Source organism: Vanessa cardui, chromosome 17, assembly GCF_905220365.1.
Source record: "Vanessa cardui chromosome 17, ilVanCard2.1, whole genome shotgun sequence".
Taxonomy (NCBI): domain Eukaryota; kingdom Metazoa; phylum Arthropoda; class Insecta; order Lepidoptera; family Nymphalidae; genus Vanessa; species Vanessa cardui.
The window spans coordinates 6,738,635-6,753,506 of record NC_061139.1 but is presented as its reverse complement, the minus strand read 5'-3'; the positions used below and the strand labels follow the sequence as shown (position 1 = coordinate 6,753,506).

Genomic DNA, 14,872 nt, shown 5'->3' with positions numbered 1-14,872 from the left:
GTTTGCCGAGACGCGGTCTCCACTCTAGAACACGTTTTCCCCAACGGTTGTCGGTTCTACGACAAATATGATCAGCCCACTGCCACTTCAGCTTACTAATCCGGTATGCTATGTCGATGACTTTGGTTCTTTGACGGATCACCTCATTTCTGATGCGAACCCTCAAAGAAATGCCGAGCATAGCCCTTTCCATAGCACGCTGAGCGACTTTAAGCTGGTGGACCAGCCTTGTCGTGAGTGTCCACGTTTCGGCTCCGTATGTCATGACGGGTAGGACGCACTGATTGAAGACTTTCGTCTTAAGGCACTGTGGGATCGACAATGTTAAGATTCGACGTAACTTCCCAAACGCTGCGCAACCCAGCTGAATTCTTCTATTCACCTCGTCCTCAAGGTTGTTTCTACCTAATCGCAGAGTCTGAACGAGGTAGACATATTTTTGAACAACTTCGAGGACGGTACCATGTATCGTAGTCGGTTCCGGTAGAACATGTTCATTGAACATGACCTTGGTTTTATCCAAGTTCATCCGTAGGCCGATACGCATAGAAGAATCAGCCAGCTCGTTCAGCATTTGTTGTAGGTCCTGCAGCGTTTCTGCCACGATGACGATGTCGTCTGCGAATCTCAAGTGAGAGATGTATTCGCCATTGATGTTAATGCCACGTCCTTTCCAGTTCAGCGTCTTGAACATATCCTCCATTGCATTAGTGAACAATTTGGGGGAAATAACGTCCCCTTGTCTCACTCCTCGATGCAATGGTATGGGATTTGTTTGCTGATTCTGTACTCGGACGGACATGGTAGCAGCTTCGTAGAGACATCTCATCACTTGGATGTATCGCCAATCAACTTGGCAACGCTGCAGGGACTCCAGAACAGCCCAGATTTCAACCGAGTCAAAGGCCTTCTCATAGTCCACGAATGCAAGACACAGGGGCCGATTATACTCATGGGACTTCTGTATAATCTGCCGCACTGTATGGATGTGGTCTATGGTGCCGTATCCGGTCCGAAACCCGGCCTGCTCCGGGGGTTGGAATTCGTCGAATCTTCGCGCAAGACGGTTCGTGATCACTCTTGAAAACAGCTTATAGACGTGGCTCAGTAGGGATATGGGACGATAGTTCTTCAGCAGGGTTTTGTCTCCCTTTTTGAAGAACAGGACGACCACACTCCTATTCCACGCCTCCGGAGTTCTCCCTTCGAAGAGGACAGAGTTAAAAAGCGTCTGAAGTTCCCTAAGTACCGGTTTACCTCCCGCTTTTAATAGCTCTGTGGTAACGCCGTCCTCTCCAGGGGCTTTTCCATTTTTAAGCTGTCCAAGAGCAGTCTCGATTTCGCCAATACTGACTTCAGGCAGGTCTTCGGAGAAATGGCGTGTTAATGTAGCTCTAGGATCCTCATTTTCGGGATCAGGTCGAGATGCATGCGAAAAAATTTATATTGATGAAATAAATTTATATAATATTTAAAAAAAAAAACATAAATTATATAAACATTTTTTACTTATTTTATTTACAATTACTTTGACCCGATAATTCCGTAAAGATTCTAAATAACCGAATCTTAAAATTACTCATTCGAAAGAGATTTTTGATTTAAATTAAATAATCATAAAAAAAGACTTCATTGTTAACAATTAAAATCATAATTAACATTCTGCTCAGGTTTAATGATTTATACTTTAAAACTCTTAAAATTCTTTTTATTTCTTTAATTGTATTTGTATAATATTTTTATAATTCTAGTTAAGTTTATAAGATCACATTAATAGAATATAATATTTAAAGCATTATATTATGTTAAAGAATAAAATTTATTTTTAATTTTGAACGCATCCTTATACTGCCCACATGGGTATCCGGTGGCCATGTTAGTTTAAAAAGTTATCCTTTTCCGTTTTGTTGTCGAGAAAATGACGGGCTTTAGTAATAAGGTGAGATAAAATTTACCAATTTTGCCGACAATTAACTAAATATATCTTATAAATTTGTATTATTAGTGAAGATATGTTCGTCTTGAATATAATTAGTGTTAATATTTTAGTAAATGTGCAGAATTTAACATGCCCTGCGATATACACGTGCTGGCGTGTCTAACGAGTGAAATTATTTTTGAAAAACGTGGTCTTTCTATCATAATGTGATTAATTTTGATTTAATTCAAGCTTTCTAGCTTTAAGTATTATCTCTATTAAAGTTTAGATACGTTAAATACCACGTATTTTTTTTAACATTGAGGTTAGATTTGTGTAGCGGCTGTGTTTTCAAATAATAATGTTCTCAATTTGTTTTATTTTAGGCCATAATTATCGATGGCCGTGGCCACCTGCTTGGCCGATTGGCCGCAGTGATTGCAAAGGTCCTCCTAGAAGGAAACAAAGTTATTGTTGTGAGATGTGAACAACTTAACATCTCAGGAAACTTCTTCAGGTATGTCTATGTAATTACTTACTATTATAATTATATTACACGTTTCATATGATGTTTCATTGGGTAATTTGCGACTGAAAGTATTTATGTTGTTACTCTTATATTTTCTGATTTTTATTTGATGATATTATTTTATAAAAAACTAAGAACATTATTTAATATGTGTATCCTTTATTTCAGGAACAAGCTGAAGTTTATGTCATTTTTGCGTAAACGTTGCAATGTGAACCCAGCCCGTGGACCATTCCACTTCAGAGCTCCCTCTAAAGTTTTGTGGAAGACCGTTAGAGGTGAATATATATATTTTTATGCATGTAATTAATTATTCATATTCCGAAATGTTCTGTAGTTAAAAACTCATTTTTATTGCAAATAGACTGCTTATTTACCGGCTTATAGTTAAAAAATTGTATGGAAATTGTTTTATGTGTCGAGTTGTATCTTGAGGTAAATGTTAAAATATAAAAAGCCAGACTGTAACTAAGCAATTGTACCTCTTATATTTGTTTATTTAGTTTTGAAATATGTTTGTGAATTTGTTATCGAATACAAATCTTACATGTACTGATGCATGTATTGATGCATTATAGTAATGAATGATTTCTTTTAATTCTATTTTAGAAAAGTATTGTTTCCACAGCATAAGCAATGCTTAACATGTACTAAATTTGTCATATTTAAAGCAAAATATGAATCAATACACTATCATAGTAGACTTTATAATTATAATCGTTGTATGCTTAAATCAATCCTGACCTTGTTTATTATAAAATAACTACAAATATATTTATGTTCACATATTTAAGAATACAAAACAACTTATGATTATTTACTTTTTTACCTACATTATTTGATAATTCTGTGATAACACAAAATGTATGAAGTTCATTCAAATGTAAAAAGAATGTTGCATGTGAGGAATTATATATCTTAATTTGCTGTAATATGTTTATACTAGGCATGATCCCACACAAAACTGAGCGCGGAAAGGATGCACTCAGAAGGCTCCGTGCTTATGATGGATGTCCTCCTCCATATGACAGCCGTCGTCGTGTGGTTGTACCTGCAGCTCTCAGAGTGTTCTGCTTGAAACCAGGACGCAAGGTAATATAATCATATTCATCTATTACTTGTATTAATAGATAGTTTTACCATGAGGTTTCTATTTATAAACTTGTTGATTGTTATTATAAATATTAGTAAGGTTACAAAATGATGTTATTTATTGGGTAATTTGCGACTGAAAGATATAACTTATGTTGAAATTTTATATAATTCTGATAGTAATTTCTTAATAATTCTTTGTACGGTTATATATACTTTACTGAGTTTATATTAAATATTTTCCAGTACTGTCATGTGGGCCGTCTTTCCCACGAAGTTGGATGGAAATACCGTGATGTTGTCCGTAAATTGGAGGACAAGAGAAAGTTCAAAACCATCCACAAACTTGCATATGAGAAGAAGCTTAAGGTATGTACAGCCTCCTTTTTATTTTAAACTTTAATCATAAATTAATGTTTCTTTGTTTAAATTTTCTGTTAACAGACTTTTATATAATTCAAAATGCATGTGTGTTTGAAACAAAGTTTTAATGTAGAATACACAATTATTTCTATTTATTATTCTTTTTGTTTTTAAATGACTAAATTTTGACTACAATGTTTATGATGAATGTACCAACTTACCTACATTATTTGATGTTTATGAAAAAAAAAACCAACTGATTTATTACAAACTTCACAATTTGGAATGTTATGAAAGAGCAAAATACAATACATATATTCTTTTTTTACAGAAAATCACCAAGGAGGCTGGTGAAAAAGTGGCGAAGGTTACAGCTCCCTTCACTGCTGTCATGCAATCCTATGGATACAATTAGGACTAAGGAAATTATATAAAAAATAAACCTTTGGTTGCCCAGAAGTTGTTTTATTTTAAATAAATGTATTTATATAGAATGAATATACACTTTATTTATGTGTAAGTACAAAGTTTCTTACAACTCAAGTATGCTTCATATACTTCTGCGTATGTATGTATGTATACAAATAAATTATTATTCTACACTAGATAACCCGCCCGTCCTCCCGACGTCACGTGGGTGCAATGCTAATTACATTAGTAAACTAAATTTACTATTTAGAACTTTTTTATTATTAGACAATGCAATCTGCTGTGTTCCTGCATTTTAAATCTATAATATATTTAAAAAATATTAATTTAAATTAGACATTGTAAAGGCAATCTATGTACATTTAATGCACAAATTAATATAATGAGAAATAATGCCGTATTTCTTAAAATAGCTCCCTAAGTAAGCCATTATTTTTCGTTAAAAGTGTAAAAAATGGTTTCCGTGGCATATCTATAAGACAATTGCGGACGAAAAAAAAAACCATCAAAATCCGCTCTGTAATTTTAAAGGTACATAAAGTATACAATACATTTATATTACGTAGTGATTAACATTACGTTAATAATGTACTTAATATTTATCGAAAAATGATCAGGAAGCGAAATAATTAGTAACAGCTATTACTGTAGAAATAAGATAACTTGTACATATACAATCAAAATTAAAATCAAAATATACTTTATTCAAGTGGGCTTTTTCAAGCACTTTTGAAACGTCATTTAACAATTAAGTGAAGCTACCACTAGATAGATGAAGCTACCACTAGGTAGATTTTACCGAGAAGAACCGACAAGAAACTCAGTAGTTACCTACCTACTCTTTTTCAACATTTAAAAAAAGTACAATCATGTTAGTTAATACAATTATTATTTAAATTAATATAGCCTGCCTGGAAGTCAACAGGTATTAATTCCACGCTTTTTTATCATCCACAAAATCTTGTATCGAATAATACGCCTTTTTTACCAATGTATTCTTTATAAACGATTTGAATTTACGAGACGGCAAAGTTAAAAATGTCTGCGGAATTTTATTATAGAAATGGATACCTTGCCCCAAGAAAGATTTATTGACTTTGCGGATTTGGAAACTTGGCGTTATAAGCTTATCCTTACTTCTAGTGCATATACAATGATTATCACTGATTTTATCAAAGTGATCAATGTTACTGTGAATATACATGATATTGTTGTAAATATATTGCGACGCAACAGTGAGTATTCCTACTCTGTTAAAAAAATCCCGAAGAGAGTCTCTAGCTCAAAGATAATAAATAAACCGGATTGCTCCCTTTTGTAAAATAAAGACAGATTCAATATCAGATCAGATGCAAGATCTGCAGCGTTACCCCAAAGTAATATGCCATATGACATAATACTGTGAAAATAACCAAAATAAACTAAACGAGCGGTATCAATATCAGTTAGTTGTCTAACTTTTCTAACCGCGTATGCTGCGGAGCTGAGTCTTCCTGTTAGGGACCACAAATGGGGACTCCTCTGAAGTTTGGAATCCAATTCTATTCCCAAGAACACCGTAGTATCGGCTACATCAAGCGGGCCACCGCTTAAAGATATATTATAATTTTGCTTTCTAACATTGGTTAGGTTAAAACTACACATTTTGTTTTTTGAGTATTCAAAACCAAATTATTTACTTTAAACCAACCTTAAAAAACAGTGAAGTATCGTCAGCAAACAATACTATATCACAAATACCTTTAACAAAGAAAGGGAGGTCATTTATATATATTAGAAATAGAAAGGAACCAAAATTGAATCTTGTGGAACACCTATTTTTAACGTAGATCCAGTAGACTTTATTCCATTAATGAAAACTTGCTGGATTCTTTGACTTAAGTATATTTGAGCTTATAAAGAAGCATCTCGTGTTTTACACAATCAAATGCTTTAGATAAATCACAGAATACTCCAATAGCATTCTGTGATTTCTCCCAAGCATCGTAAATACGCTTAAGAAGCGCAATTCCCGCATCGGTTGTTGATCGACCTCTTGTAAAACCAAATTGCTCACTATGAAAAATGGTATTTGTACCAAAATGGATAAGAAGTTGATTTAAAATATTTTTTTCGAAAATTTTACTTAAAGATGGGAGTATTAGTATACCAAAACAATATTACTTAACATATAAAAACTATCTAGTATTCACTTTCAAATTAGAATAGAATGTTAAATCTTCACATAAAACTAGTCGGTATTGAATTTTCATGACCTTTAAAGAAATTATTATAACAATTTTTCGCAATAAAAGTGTATCTAAGTGGCGGAGGAACTTAAGTTTATTTACGCCAATGGCTTGTACAAACAACAACAGCCTGTAAATTTCCCACTGCTCAGTTAAAGCCTCTTCTCCCATTACTTGGTGGTAGGGCTTTGTGCTAGCCCGTCTGGGTAGGTACCACCCACTCATCAGTTATTCTACCGCCAAATGACAGTACTCAGTATTGTTGTGTTCCGGTTTGAAGGGTGAGTGAGCCAGTGTAACTAGAGGCACAAGGGACATAACAACTTAGTACCCAAGGTTGGTGGCACATTGACGATGTAAAGAATAGTTAATATTTCTTACAGCGTCATTGTCTATGGGTGATGCTGACCACTTACCATCAGGTGGCCCATATGCTCGTCCGCCAACCTATACACTACAAAAAAAAATATGAGGAGAAGGTTTGAACCTATTCCACCATGCTATTCCAATGCGGGTTAATGGAATACATATATGGCAGAATTTGTATGAAATTAGGTACATGCAGGTTTCCTCACGATTTTCCTTCACCGCCAAGCACGAGATGAATTATAAACACAAATTTAGCAGATGAATATTCAGGTTTGCTTGCCTGGGTTTGAACCCACGATTATCAGTTAAGTTGCAAGCCTTCTAACCACTGGGCTATTTCGGCTTGACTGGGCCATCTCGGCTTGAAAGGGAAATAAATGTGACGAGCTGCTTATTACAATTAAAAATTCTCATTTCTCTCAATATGTATTCAAGGTAAAGAAAGCTCTTGATATTCTTTATAACGACAAGGGTCACGTTTCCATAAATAGTTGGTGTTGGTAAAGCCCTATTAAGGCTTTGTGCAAACCCGTCGGGGTAGGTACCGGCTACTCATTTTACCGGTAAACATTATTTTGGTTTTTTAAGTGAGTAATCTAGTGGAACTATAGTCACCAATATAGTTGGTGGATGTATGTTTAACGTTTCTCACCTTACCAAGAGTTAAGGCCAGTGGAGAACATTTACCACCACGGTATCTTAGATATGACATGAATGGGCATTCCACAGGGAACTATGTTTGGTACTTTTTTTTCCCGATATACGTTAAAAATATTTTTATAAGAGGCATTTGTTTTATTTCCTTGTTTACCGATGACAAATGGCTTTTTTTAGTGTAGAACCTTTAGGTACAAAAAAGTTCTATAAAACGGTTTTAAAAAAGCCATAAAACCTAACATTGTGTTTTCAGACAAGAAAGGTATGCTGACTTATGCTCTACGTCACCATTATATAAAAAGTAACTTTTACAGAAAGATAATATATAATATAATATGGCATTTATTTTATTTGTTTTATCAATTAGGAAACAGATCAGGTTATTATTGTTTCCTCAATTTTTAACTTCAAATGGAAGTGTGTCTCCAAACATTTGAATTAAAAATATCTTAAATTAATAAGGCTATACTTTGCAAGCTACAAAAACAGTACCAGCTATTTGTCTATCTATTTTGAAATTTTTAAGTCTGGTAAATAATACATACTTACATACAATATAAGTACATTTTTATAAACAAGATATTTTGTACATATCCAGATAAATATTTATTTACAAAAGAATTAATGTTAAGGCATTTAATGTATTGTATTATAAGTTTAAAAAAGGCATTATAAGAATCATGGTTGCGTGGGATGGATGATTTTCCACGTGCCTTTCTTCGTCACATATTAAAATTAAGTTTTCATAAATACTTACTAGATGGGTATTAAGAGAATCTTTATATATTAATACAGATACATACATACGGAATTCAAAAACGAATATGTAATTAAAACGAAAAGAAGTGATAAAATACATACCTATGTGCTTATATTTTTTTTACAATTTATGTACTATGCTAGTATATTATTTATTTTATTTTATATATATTCAAGGACGAAAAAAATTTCGTTCAAAAATAACTTTCGTTTGACGTCATGTATGCTTTTAATATAAGACTTCCATATATTGCTCCAATGGGTTTGATCAGATAATTATTTCGCGCGAGGACAAATTTTCTTGTGCAGCTGCGACCAGAGATAAAGCGAATGGGGTGGTTATAGCCTAACCAAGTATTTTTAATACTTGCGATTGCAAAAAGACTAGAATGTTCTTTTTTTATTAATAAAAACATGAATGAAATGATAAAATATGTGTTGAATATAAGTTAAACAGTGTATTTTTGAAATTTTGAACACATTACTAAAACTATTATACTGTAGTTATATGATAGTGTAATATAATTAAAGTACAGTAGCTTTGATAAGCCTTTAATTTTTTATTCGCCCGGGTTTGCGTCAGGCAAATTTTTTGACGGTTCAAATACCAGAAGAATTTCTTTGTATTTGACCCATACGAGTATCAAGACTATCTGTTCCCACGTCTAAATACTCCTAAAGGTTATTCGAAAATTGGATCCGTTCTTGCGTTTAATAACAGTTTAATCGCCATAGTCATCGGTACAGTATAAAAGGGCACGTTGTCTGTTCCAAAGCATCAGTACAAAAGCATCTTCCTACAGTTACAGTCAAGAAAATAATAAAAACTAGTACAACAAGTTAATACTATGAATAAGTGGCGTTTACTATTATTTTCAATTTTTGCCATATTACATATAACAACATCAGAGCGCCATTTCATTGATGGAAGGGACAGATGCTACGATCACTCGCCACGTATCTCTCCCTCCGATAAAGGCTTCTCCTACGAAAATAATCGAGAACGCCAATTTTTACCTGAAATACGACAACTGAATCCGTTAGATAATTATCAAAGTTTTAACATACGGGACACTGAAATAGTTCGCCTATCAAAAAGATGGCAAGTAAGGGACACAAAACACCATTCCCGTGATGAAAATCGTCAAACTATCAGTCCTTCAGTAAATATACGAGATAAAAGAGATGACAGAGAACAAAATTTCGTTGAAAGCACTTACGAGCGCAGCAATGATTTACGTAGCAACTTCCGAAATAGCAGGTTCACTAGAAATACCATTCGTCGAGATACAGAATACCAAAGGAATATCCGAACTACCTCGTTATCTCGTGACGATTACAGAAAACAATATGCCACAAGAACTCCCTTGGAAAATAGAGATGTAAACCGATACAATTATATCGAACGTCGCATGGGTAATAATAGAGATAAAACACGACGCGAGTTTTCTGATTATGACGAACTAAATAGACGACGTTTTACAAATAGCGACGCTATGAGAATTGGCTTTAACCATGTTAGATATTCTAAAACTAATGATAGATATATTCTTGAAGAACCTGATCTACGTAACTTAAGAACAATAAGGTCTGAACGACCCAATAATAATAATAAACTATCAAATGATCGCAACAGTAGACTTGGAATGCAGCGAGATTTACACGAAGATCTTTCTCAAGGAGAGTCGAGAAATTATCGAAGAATTAATTTAAGAAGCCTCGATAGAATGGACTCTAGAGAAAATATGAATTCCAGATTAGCAATGAAGGAACGCGAAACTTCTAAGTCTAGATTTGACAGCAGGAATGGAAATAACAATGCTAGATCAACTAGGAACATCAATGAAATGGAAGCTTCAGAGAACAGGGAAGTAAGAGATGACGTTCGACGTAAAATGAATCGTGGAAACATGAATACTAGATTGGAAATTAATGAACGCGAAAGAGTGTTGTCAAGACTTGACCGAAGGAATGTACGTAACAATGCCAGATCTACTAGAAATACAAATGAAATAGAAACTCCAGAGAACAGGGAAGTAAGAGATGACTTTAGATTAAAAATGAATCGTGTAAACATGAATACTAGATTGGAAATTAAGGAACGCAAAACAGTTTTGTCTAGACTTGACCGAAGAACTGTGTATAACAATGACAGATCTACCAGAAACATAAAAGAAATTTCAGAGGACAGGAAATTAAGAGAAAACGTAGGACCCAAAATGAATCGTGTAAATACGAATTCCAGATTGGAAATGAGGGATCGCGAAACAGTTGTATCTAGACCTGATAGAAGGAGTAGTAATAACAATATCAGATCTACTAGGAGCATAAATAACATGGAAGCTTCAGAGAACAGAGAAGTAAGAGAAAACGAAGAACCCAAAATGAGTCGAGTAAATATGAATTCCAGATTGGAAATGAGGGAACGCGAACCAGTTATATCTAGACCTGATAGAAGGATTAGAAATATCAATATCAGATCAACTAGGAGCATAAATGAAATGGAAACTTCAGAGAACGGAGAAAACATTAGACCTGAAATTAATCGTGTAAGTATGAATTCAAGATTGGAACTAAGGGAACGCGAAATAGTGAGGTCTAGATTTGACCGAAGGGATGTACATAATAATGCTAGATCTACTAGGAATACAAATGACAAAGAAACTTCAGAGAACAGGGAAGTCAGAGATGAATTTAGACGTAAAATGAATCGTGTAAACATGAATACTGCGTTGGAAATGAATGAACGCAAAACAATTATATCTAGACCTGATAGAAGGATAAGAAATAACAATATCAGATCAACTAGGAGCATAAATGAAATGGAAACTTCAGAGAACAGAGAAAACATTAGGCCTAAAATGAATCGTGTAATTATGAATTCTAGATTGGAAATGAGGGAACGCGAAATAGTGAGGTCTAGATTTGACCGAAGGAATGAACATAACAATGCCAGATCTACTAGGAATACAAATGACAAAGAAACTTCAGAGAACAGAGAAATAAGAGATGTATTTGGACATAAAATGAATCGTGTAAACATGAATACTAGATTGGAAATGAATGAACGCGAAACAGTGAGGTCTAGATTTGACCGAAGGAATGAAAATAACAATGCCAGATCTACTAGGAATACAAATGACAAAGAAACTTCAGAGAGCAGAGAAGTAAGAGATGTATTTGGACATAAAATGAATCGTGTAAACATAAATACTAGATTGCAAATGAATCAACGCGAAACAGTGTTATCACGACTTGACCGAAGGAATGAACATAACAATGCCAGATCTACTAGAAATACAAATGTCAAAGAAACTTCAGATAACAGGGAAGTAAGAGATAACTTTAGACTTCAAATGAATCGTGTAAACATGAATACTAGATCGGAAATTAATGAACGCGAAACAGTTTTGTCTAGACTAGACCGAAGGAACGTACATAACAATGCCAGATCTACTAGAAACATTAATGAAAATTCAGAGGACAGAAAAGTAAGAGAAAACGTAGGACCTAAAATGAGTCGAGCAAATATGAATACCAGATTGGAAATGAGGGAACACGAAACAGTTGTATTTAGACCTGATAGAAGGAGTAGGAATAACAATATCAGATCAATTAGGAGCATAAATGAAATGAAAACTTCAGAGAACAGAGAAAACATTGGACCTAAAATGAATCGTGTAAATATGAATTCTAGATTGGAAATGAGGGAACGCGAACCAGTTATATCTAGACCTGATAGAAGGATTAGAAATATCAATATCAGATCAACTAGGAGCATAAATGAAATGGAAACTTCAGAGAACGGAGAAAACATTAGACCTGAAATTAATCGTGTAAGTATGAATTCAAGATTGGAACTAAGGGAACGCGAAATAGTGAGGTCTAGATTTGACCGAAGGGATGTACATAATAATGCTAGATCTACTAGGAATACAAATGACAAAGAAACTTCAGAGAACAGGGAAGTCAGAGATGAATTTAGACGTAAAATGAATCGTGTAAACATGAATACTGCGTTGGAAATGAATGAACGCAAAACAATTATATCTAGACCTGATAGAAGGATAAGAAATAACAATATCAGATCAACTAGGAGCATAAATGAAATGGAAACTTCAGAGAACAGAGAAAACATTAGGCCTAAAATGAATCGTGTAATTATGAATTCTAGATTGGAAATGAGGGAACGCGAAATAGTGAGGTCTAGATTTGACCGAAGGAATGAACATAACAATGCCAGATCTACTAGGAATACAAATGACAAAGAAACTTCAGAGAACAGAGAAATAAGAGATGTATTTGGACATAAAATGAATCGTGTAAACATGAATACTAGATTGGAAATGAATGAACGCGAAACAGTGAGGTCTAGATTTGACCGAAGGAATGAAAATAACAATGCCAGATCTACTAGGAATACAAATGACAAAGAAACTTCAGAGAGCAGAGAAGTAAGAGATGTATTTGGACATAAAATGAATCGTGTAAACATAAATACTAGATTGCAAATGAATCAACGCGAAACAGTGTTATCACGACTTGACCGAAGGAATGAACATAACAATGCCAGATCTACTAGAAATACAAATGTCAAAGAAACTTCAGATAACAGGGAAGTAAGAGATAACTTTAGACTTCAAATGAATCGTGTAAACATGAATACTAGATCGGAAATTAATGAACGCGAAACAGTTTTGTCTAGACTAGACCGAAGGAACGTACATAACAATGCCAGATCTACTAGAAACATTAATGAAAATTCAGAGGACAGAAAAGTAAGAGAAAACGTAGGACCTAAAATGAGTCGAGCAAATATGAATACCAGATTGGAAATGAGGGAACACGAAACAGTTGTATTTAGACCTGATAGAAGGAGTAGGAATAACAATATCAGATCAATTAGGAGCATAAATGAAATGAAAACTTCAGAGAACAGAGAAAACATTGGACCTAAAATGAATCGTGTAAATATGAATTCTAGATTGGAAATGAGGGAACGCGAAACAGTTATATCTAGACCTGATAGAAAGATTAGGAATAACAATATCAGATCAATTAGGAGCATAAATGAAATTGAAACTTCAGAGAACAGAGAAAACATTGAACCTAAAATTAATCGTGTAAATATGAATTCTAGATTGGAACTGAGGGAACGCGAAACAGTTATATCTAGACCTGATAGAAAGATTAGAAATAACAATATCAGATCAACTAGAAGCATAAATGAAATGGAAACTTCAGAGAACAGAGAAAACATTAGACCTGAAATGAATCGTGTAAATATGAATTCTAGATTGGAAATGAGGGAACGCGAAACAGTGAGGTCTAGATTTGACAGAAGGAAAGTAAATAACAATATTAGGTCTACGCGAAACATAAATGAAATTGAAATTTCAGAGAACAGGGAAGTGAGAGATGACTTTGGGCATAAAATGAATCGTGTCAACATAAATAACAGATTGGAAATAAGAAATCGCGATATTAGAGATACGAATGAAAATATGAGAATAGTTCAACGGCGTCAGATTGAAAGAGATTTAAATAGGGATAGTACAAGAATAGTTCGGCGTAATGTTCCATCACAAGAATTTCGTGTAAACGAGTTAAGACGGTCTGAAAGAATACAGCGAAACTTCATTGCAACTACAATGTCAAGACGTAGTCGTAAAGCATTGAGATTATCACCAGAAAACCGTGTACGCTATGATGCTCGACGAATTTTAAGAGAATCACAATATGTAAGGTCCAGAGAAAACCGTATTAATATCGAGCGAGATGACCGACGACGATCAGATAGATATGAAATGAATACTGATAGAAGCCACATTTACAATTTACAGCGTAGGGTTCAAACCAGAGCTAGTGTTCGACAGGATGAAAACATGGTCACTTCTAGAAATAACAGAAAAGCAAGCGACATTCATTTATCAAGGAGTACCACTGAAATCGATAATCGTCAACAATCGCGAAACATGATTTACGAAAACCTATTATCAAATAGAAGGCATGAGGCACGAAATGCTCGCGATGAAAGAAGACAAACTAAAATGCCTCAGGCAGAAACGCCTATTGATATGCGAAGGTTAGCTACGGTACGATATGAAGATAATGAAAAACCTATTCCAGTTCATAAGTTACAGCACGAAAACCATGTCTTTGAAATGAAATGGCAATATCTGTTTTACGCACTGCAAGCTGTCTATATATTTAGCATTATTATAAAGATGCCAAAATACAATCAACAAAACAAACATACAAAGTGGTAAGCAAAATTTTTTGTTTTTGATTATACCCTGTAAGTCTTTTAATTTTATTTCTTTAGGTTGTTAAGAACAAAGTTTTACCGAGTGTTACTTATGAAATTTAAAAAATCTACTTTTTTGTTACAAATTGTATTACCTATTAAAATGTGTATTTCTCTTTACAGGATATCTACCTGGTTTACACCGACCGAATATTTAAAAATGGACTAAAAAGCTGTATCTTTATATTTTGTAACCAATGTATAGAAAAATTGTACACAAA

The 14,872-nt window shown here is 34.0% G+C and overlaps 2 protein-coding genes and 1 non-coding gene across 3 annotated transcripts; all 3 read left to right on the top strand.

Moving 5' to 3' along the window:
• Nucleotides 1-1,823: 1,823 nt before the first annotated feature.
• LOC124536970 (60S ribosomal protein L13a) lies at nucleotides 1,824-4,358 on the top strand. The gene is made up of 6 exons (XM_047113660.1): nucleotides 1,824-1,939; nucleotides 2,305-2,435; nucleotides 2,616-2,725; nucleotides 3,394-3,539; nucleotides 3,786-3,908; nucleotides 4,234-4,358. The coding sequence occupies exons 1-6, from the start codon at nucleotides 1,919-1,921 to the stop codon at nucleotides 4,315-4,317; spliced, it is 615 nt and encodes a 204-aa protein (XP_046969616.1). The 5' UTR covers nucleotides 1,824-1,918; the 3' UTR covers nucleotides 4,318-4,358.
• LOC124537132 lies at nucleotides 3,249-3,324 on the top strand. Its single transcript, XR_006966913.1, has one exon. It is a non-coding gene; the product is annotated as a small nucleolar RNA SNORD34 (small nucleolar RNA).
• A 4,778-nt stretch (nucleotides 4,359-9,136) lies between the features above and the next one.
• Nucleotides 9,137-14,862, top strand: LOC124536942 (putative uncharacterized protein DDB_G0282133). The gene is made up of 2 exons (XM_047113611.1): nucleotides 9,137-14,609; nucleotides 14,775-14,862. The coding sequence occupies exons 1-2, from the start codon at nucleotides 9,193-9,195 to the stop codon at nucleotides 14,818-14,820; spliced, it is 5,463 nt and encodes a 1,820-aa protein (XP_046969567.1). The 5' UTR covers nucleotides 9,137-9,192; the 3' UTR covers nucleotides 14,821-14,862.
• The last annotated feature ends 10 nt before the right edge of the window (nucleotides 14,863-14,872 follow it).

Bases quoted from the DNA above. Each gene is read 5' to 3' on its own strand.
- LOC124536970 (XM_047113660.1), top strand. From the start codon at position 1,919: ATGACGGGCTTTAGTAATAAG. The intron at 2,436-2,615 runs GTATGTCTATGT...CCTTTATTTCAG, and splicing joins ATCTCAGGAAACTTCTTCAG to GAACAAGCTGAAGTTTATGT. The intron at 2,726-3,393 runs GTGAATATATAT...TGTTTATACTAG, and splicing joins TTTGTGGAAGACCGTTAGAG to GCATGATCCCACACAAAACT.
- LOC124536942 (XM_047113611.1), top strand. From the start codon at position 9,193: ATGAATAAGTGGCGTTTACTATTATTTTCAATTTTTGCCATATTACAT. The intron at 14,610-14,774 runs GTAAGCAAAATT...TTCTCTTTACAG, and splicing joins CAAAACAAACATACAAAGTG to GATATCTACCTGGTTTACAC.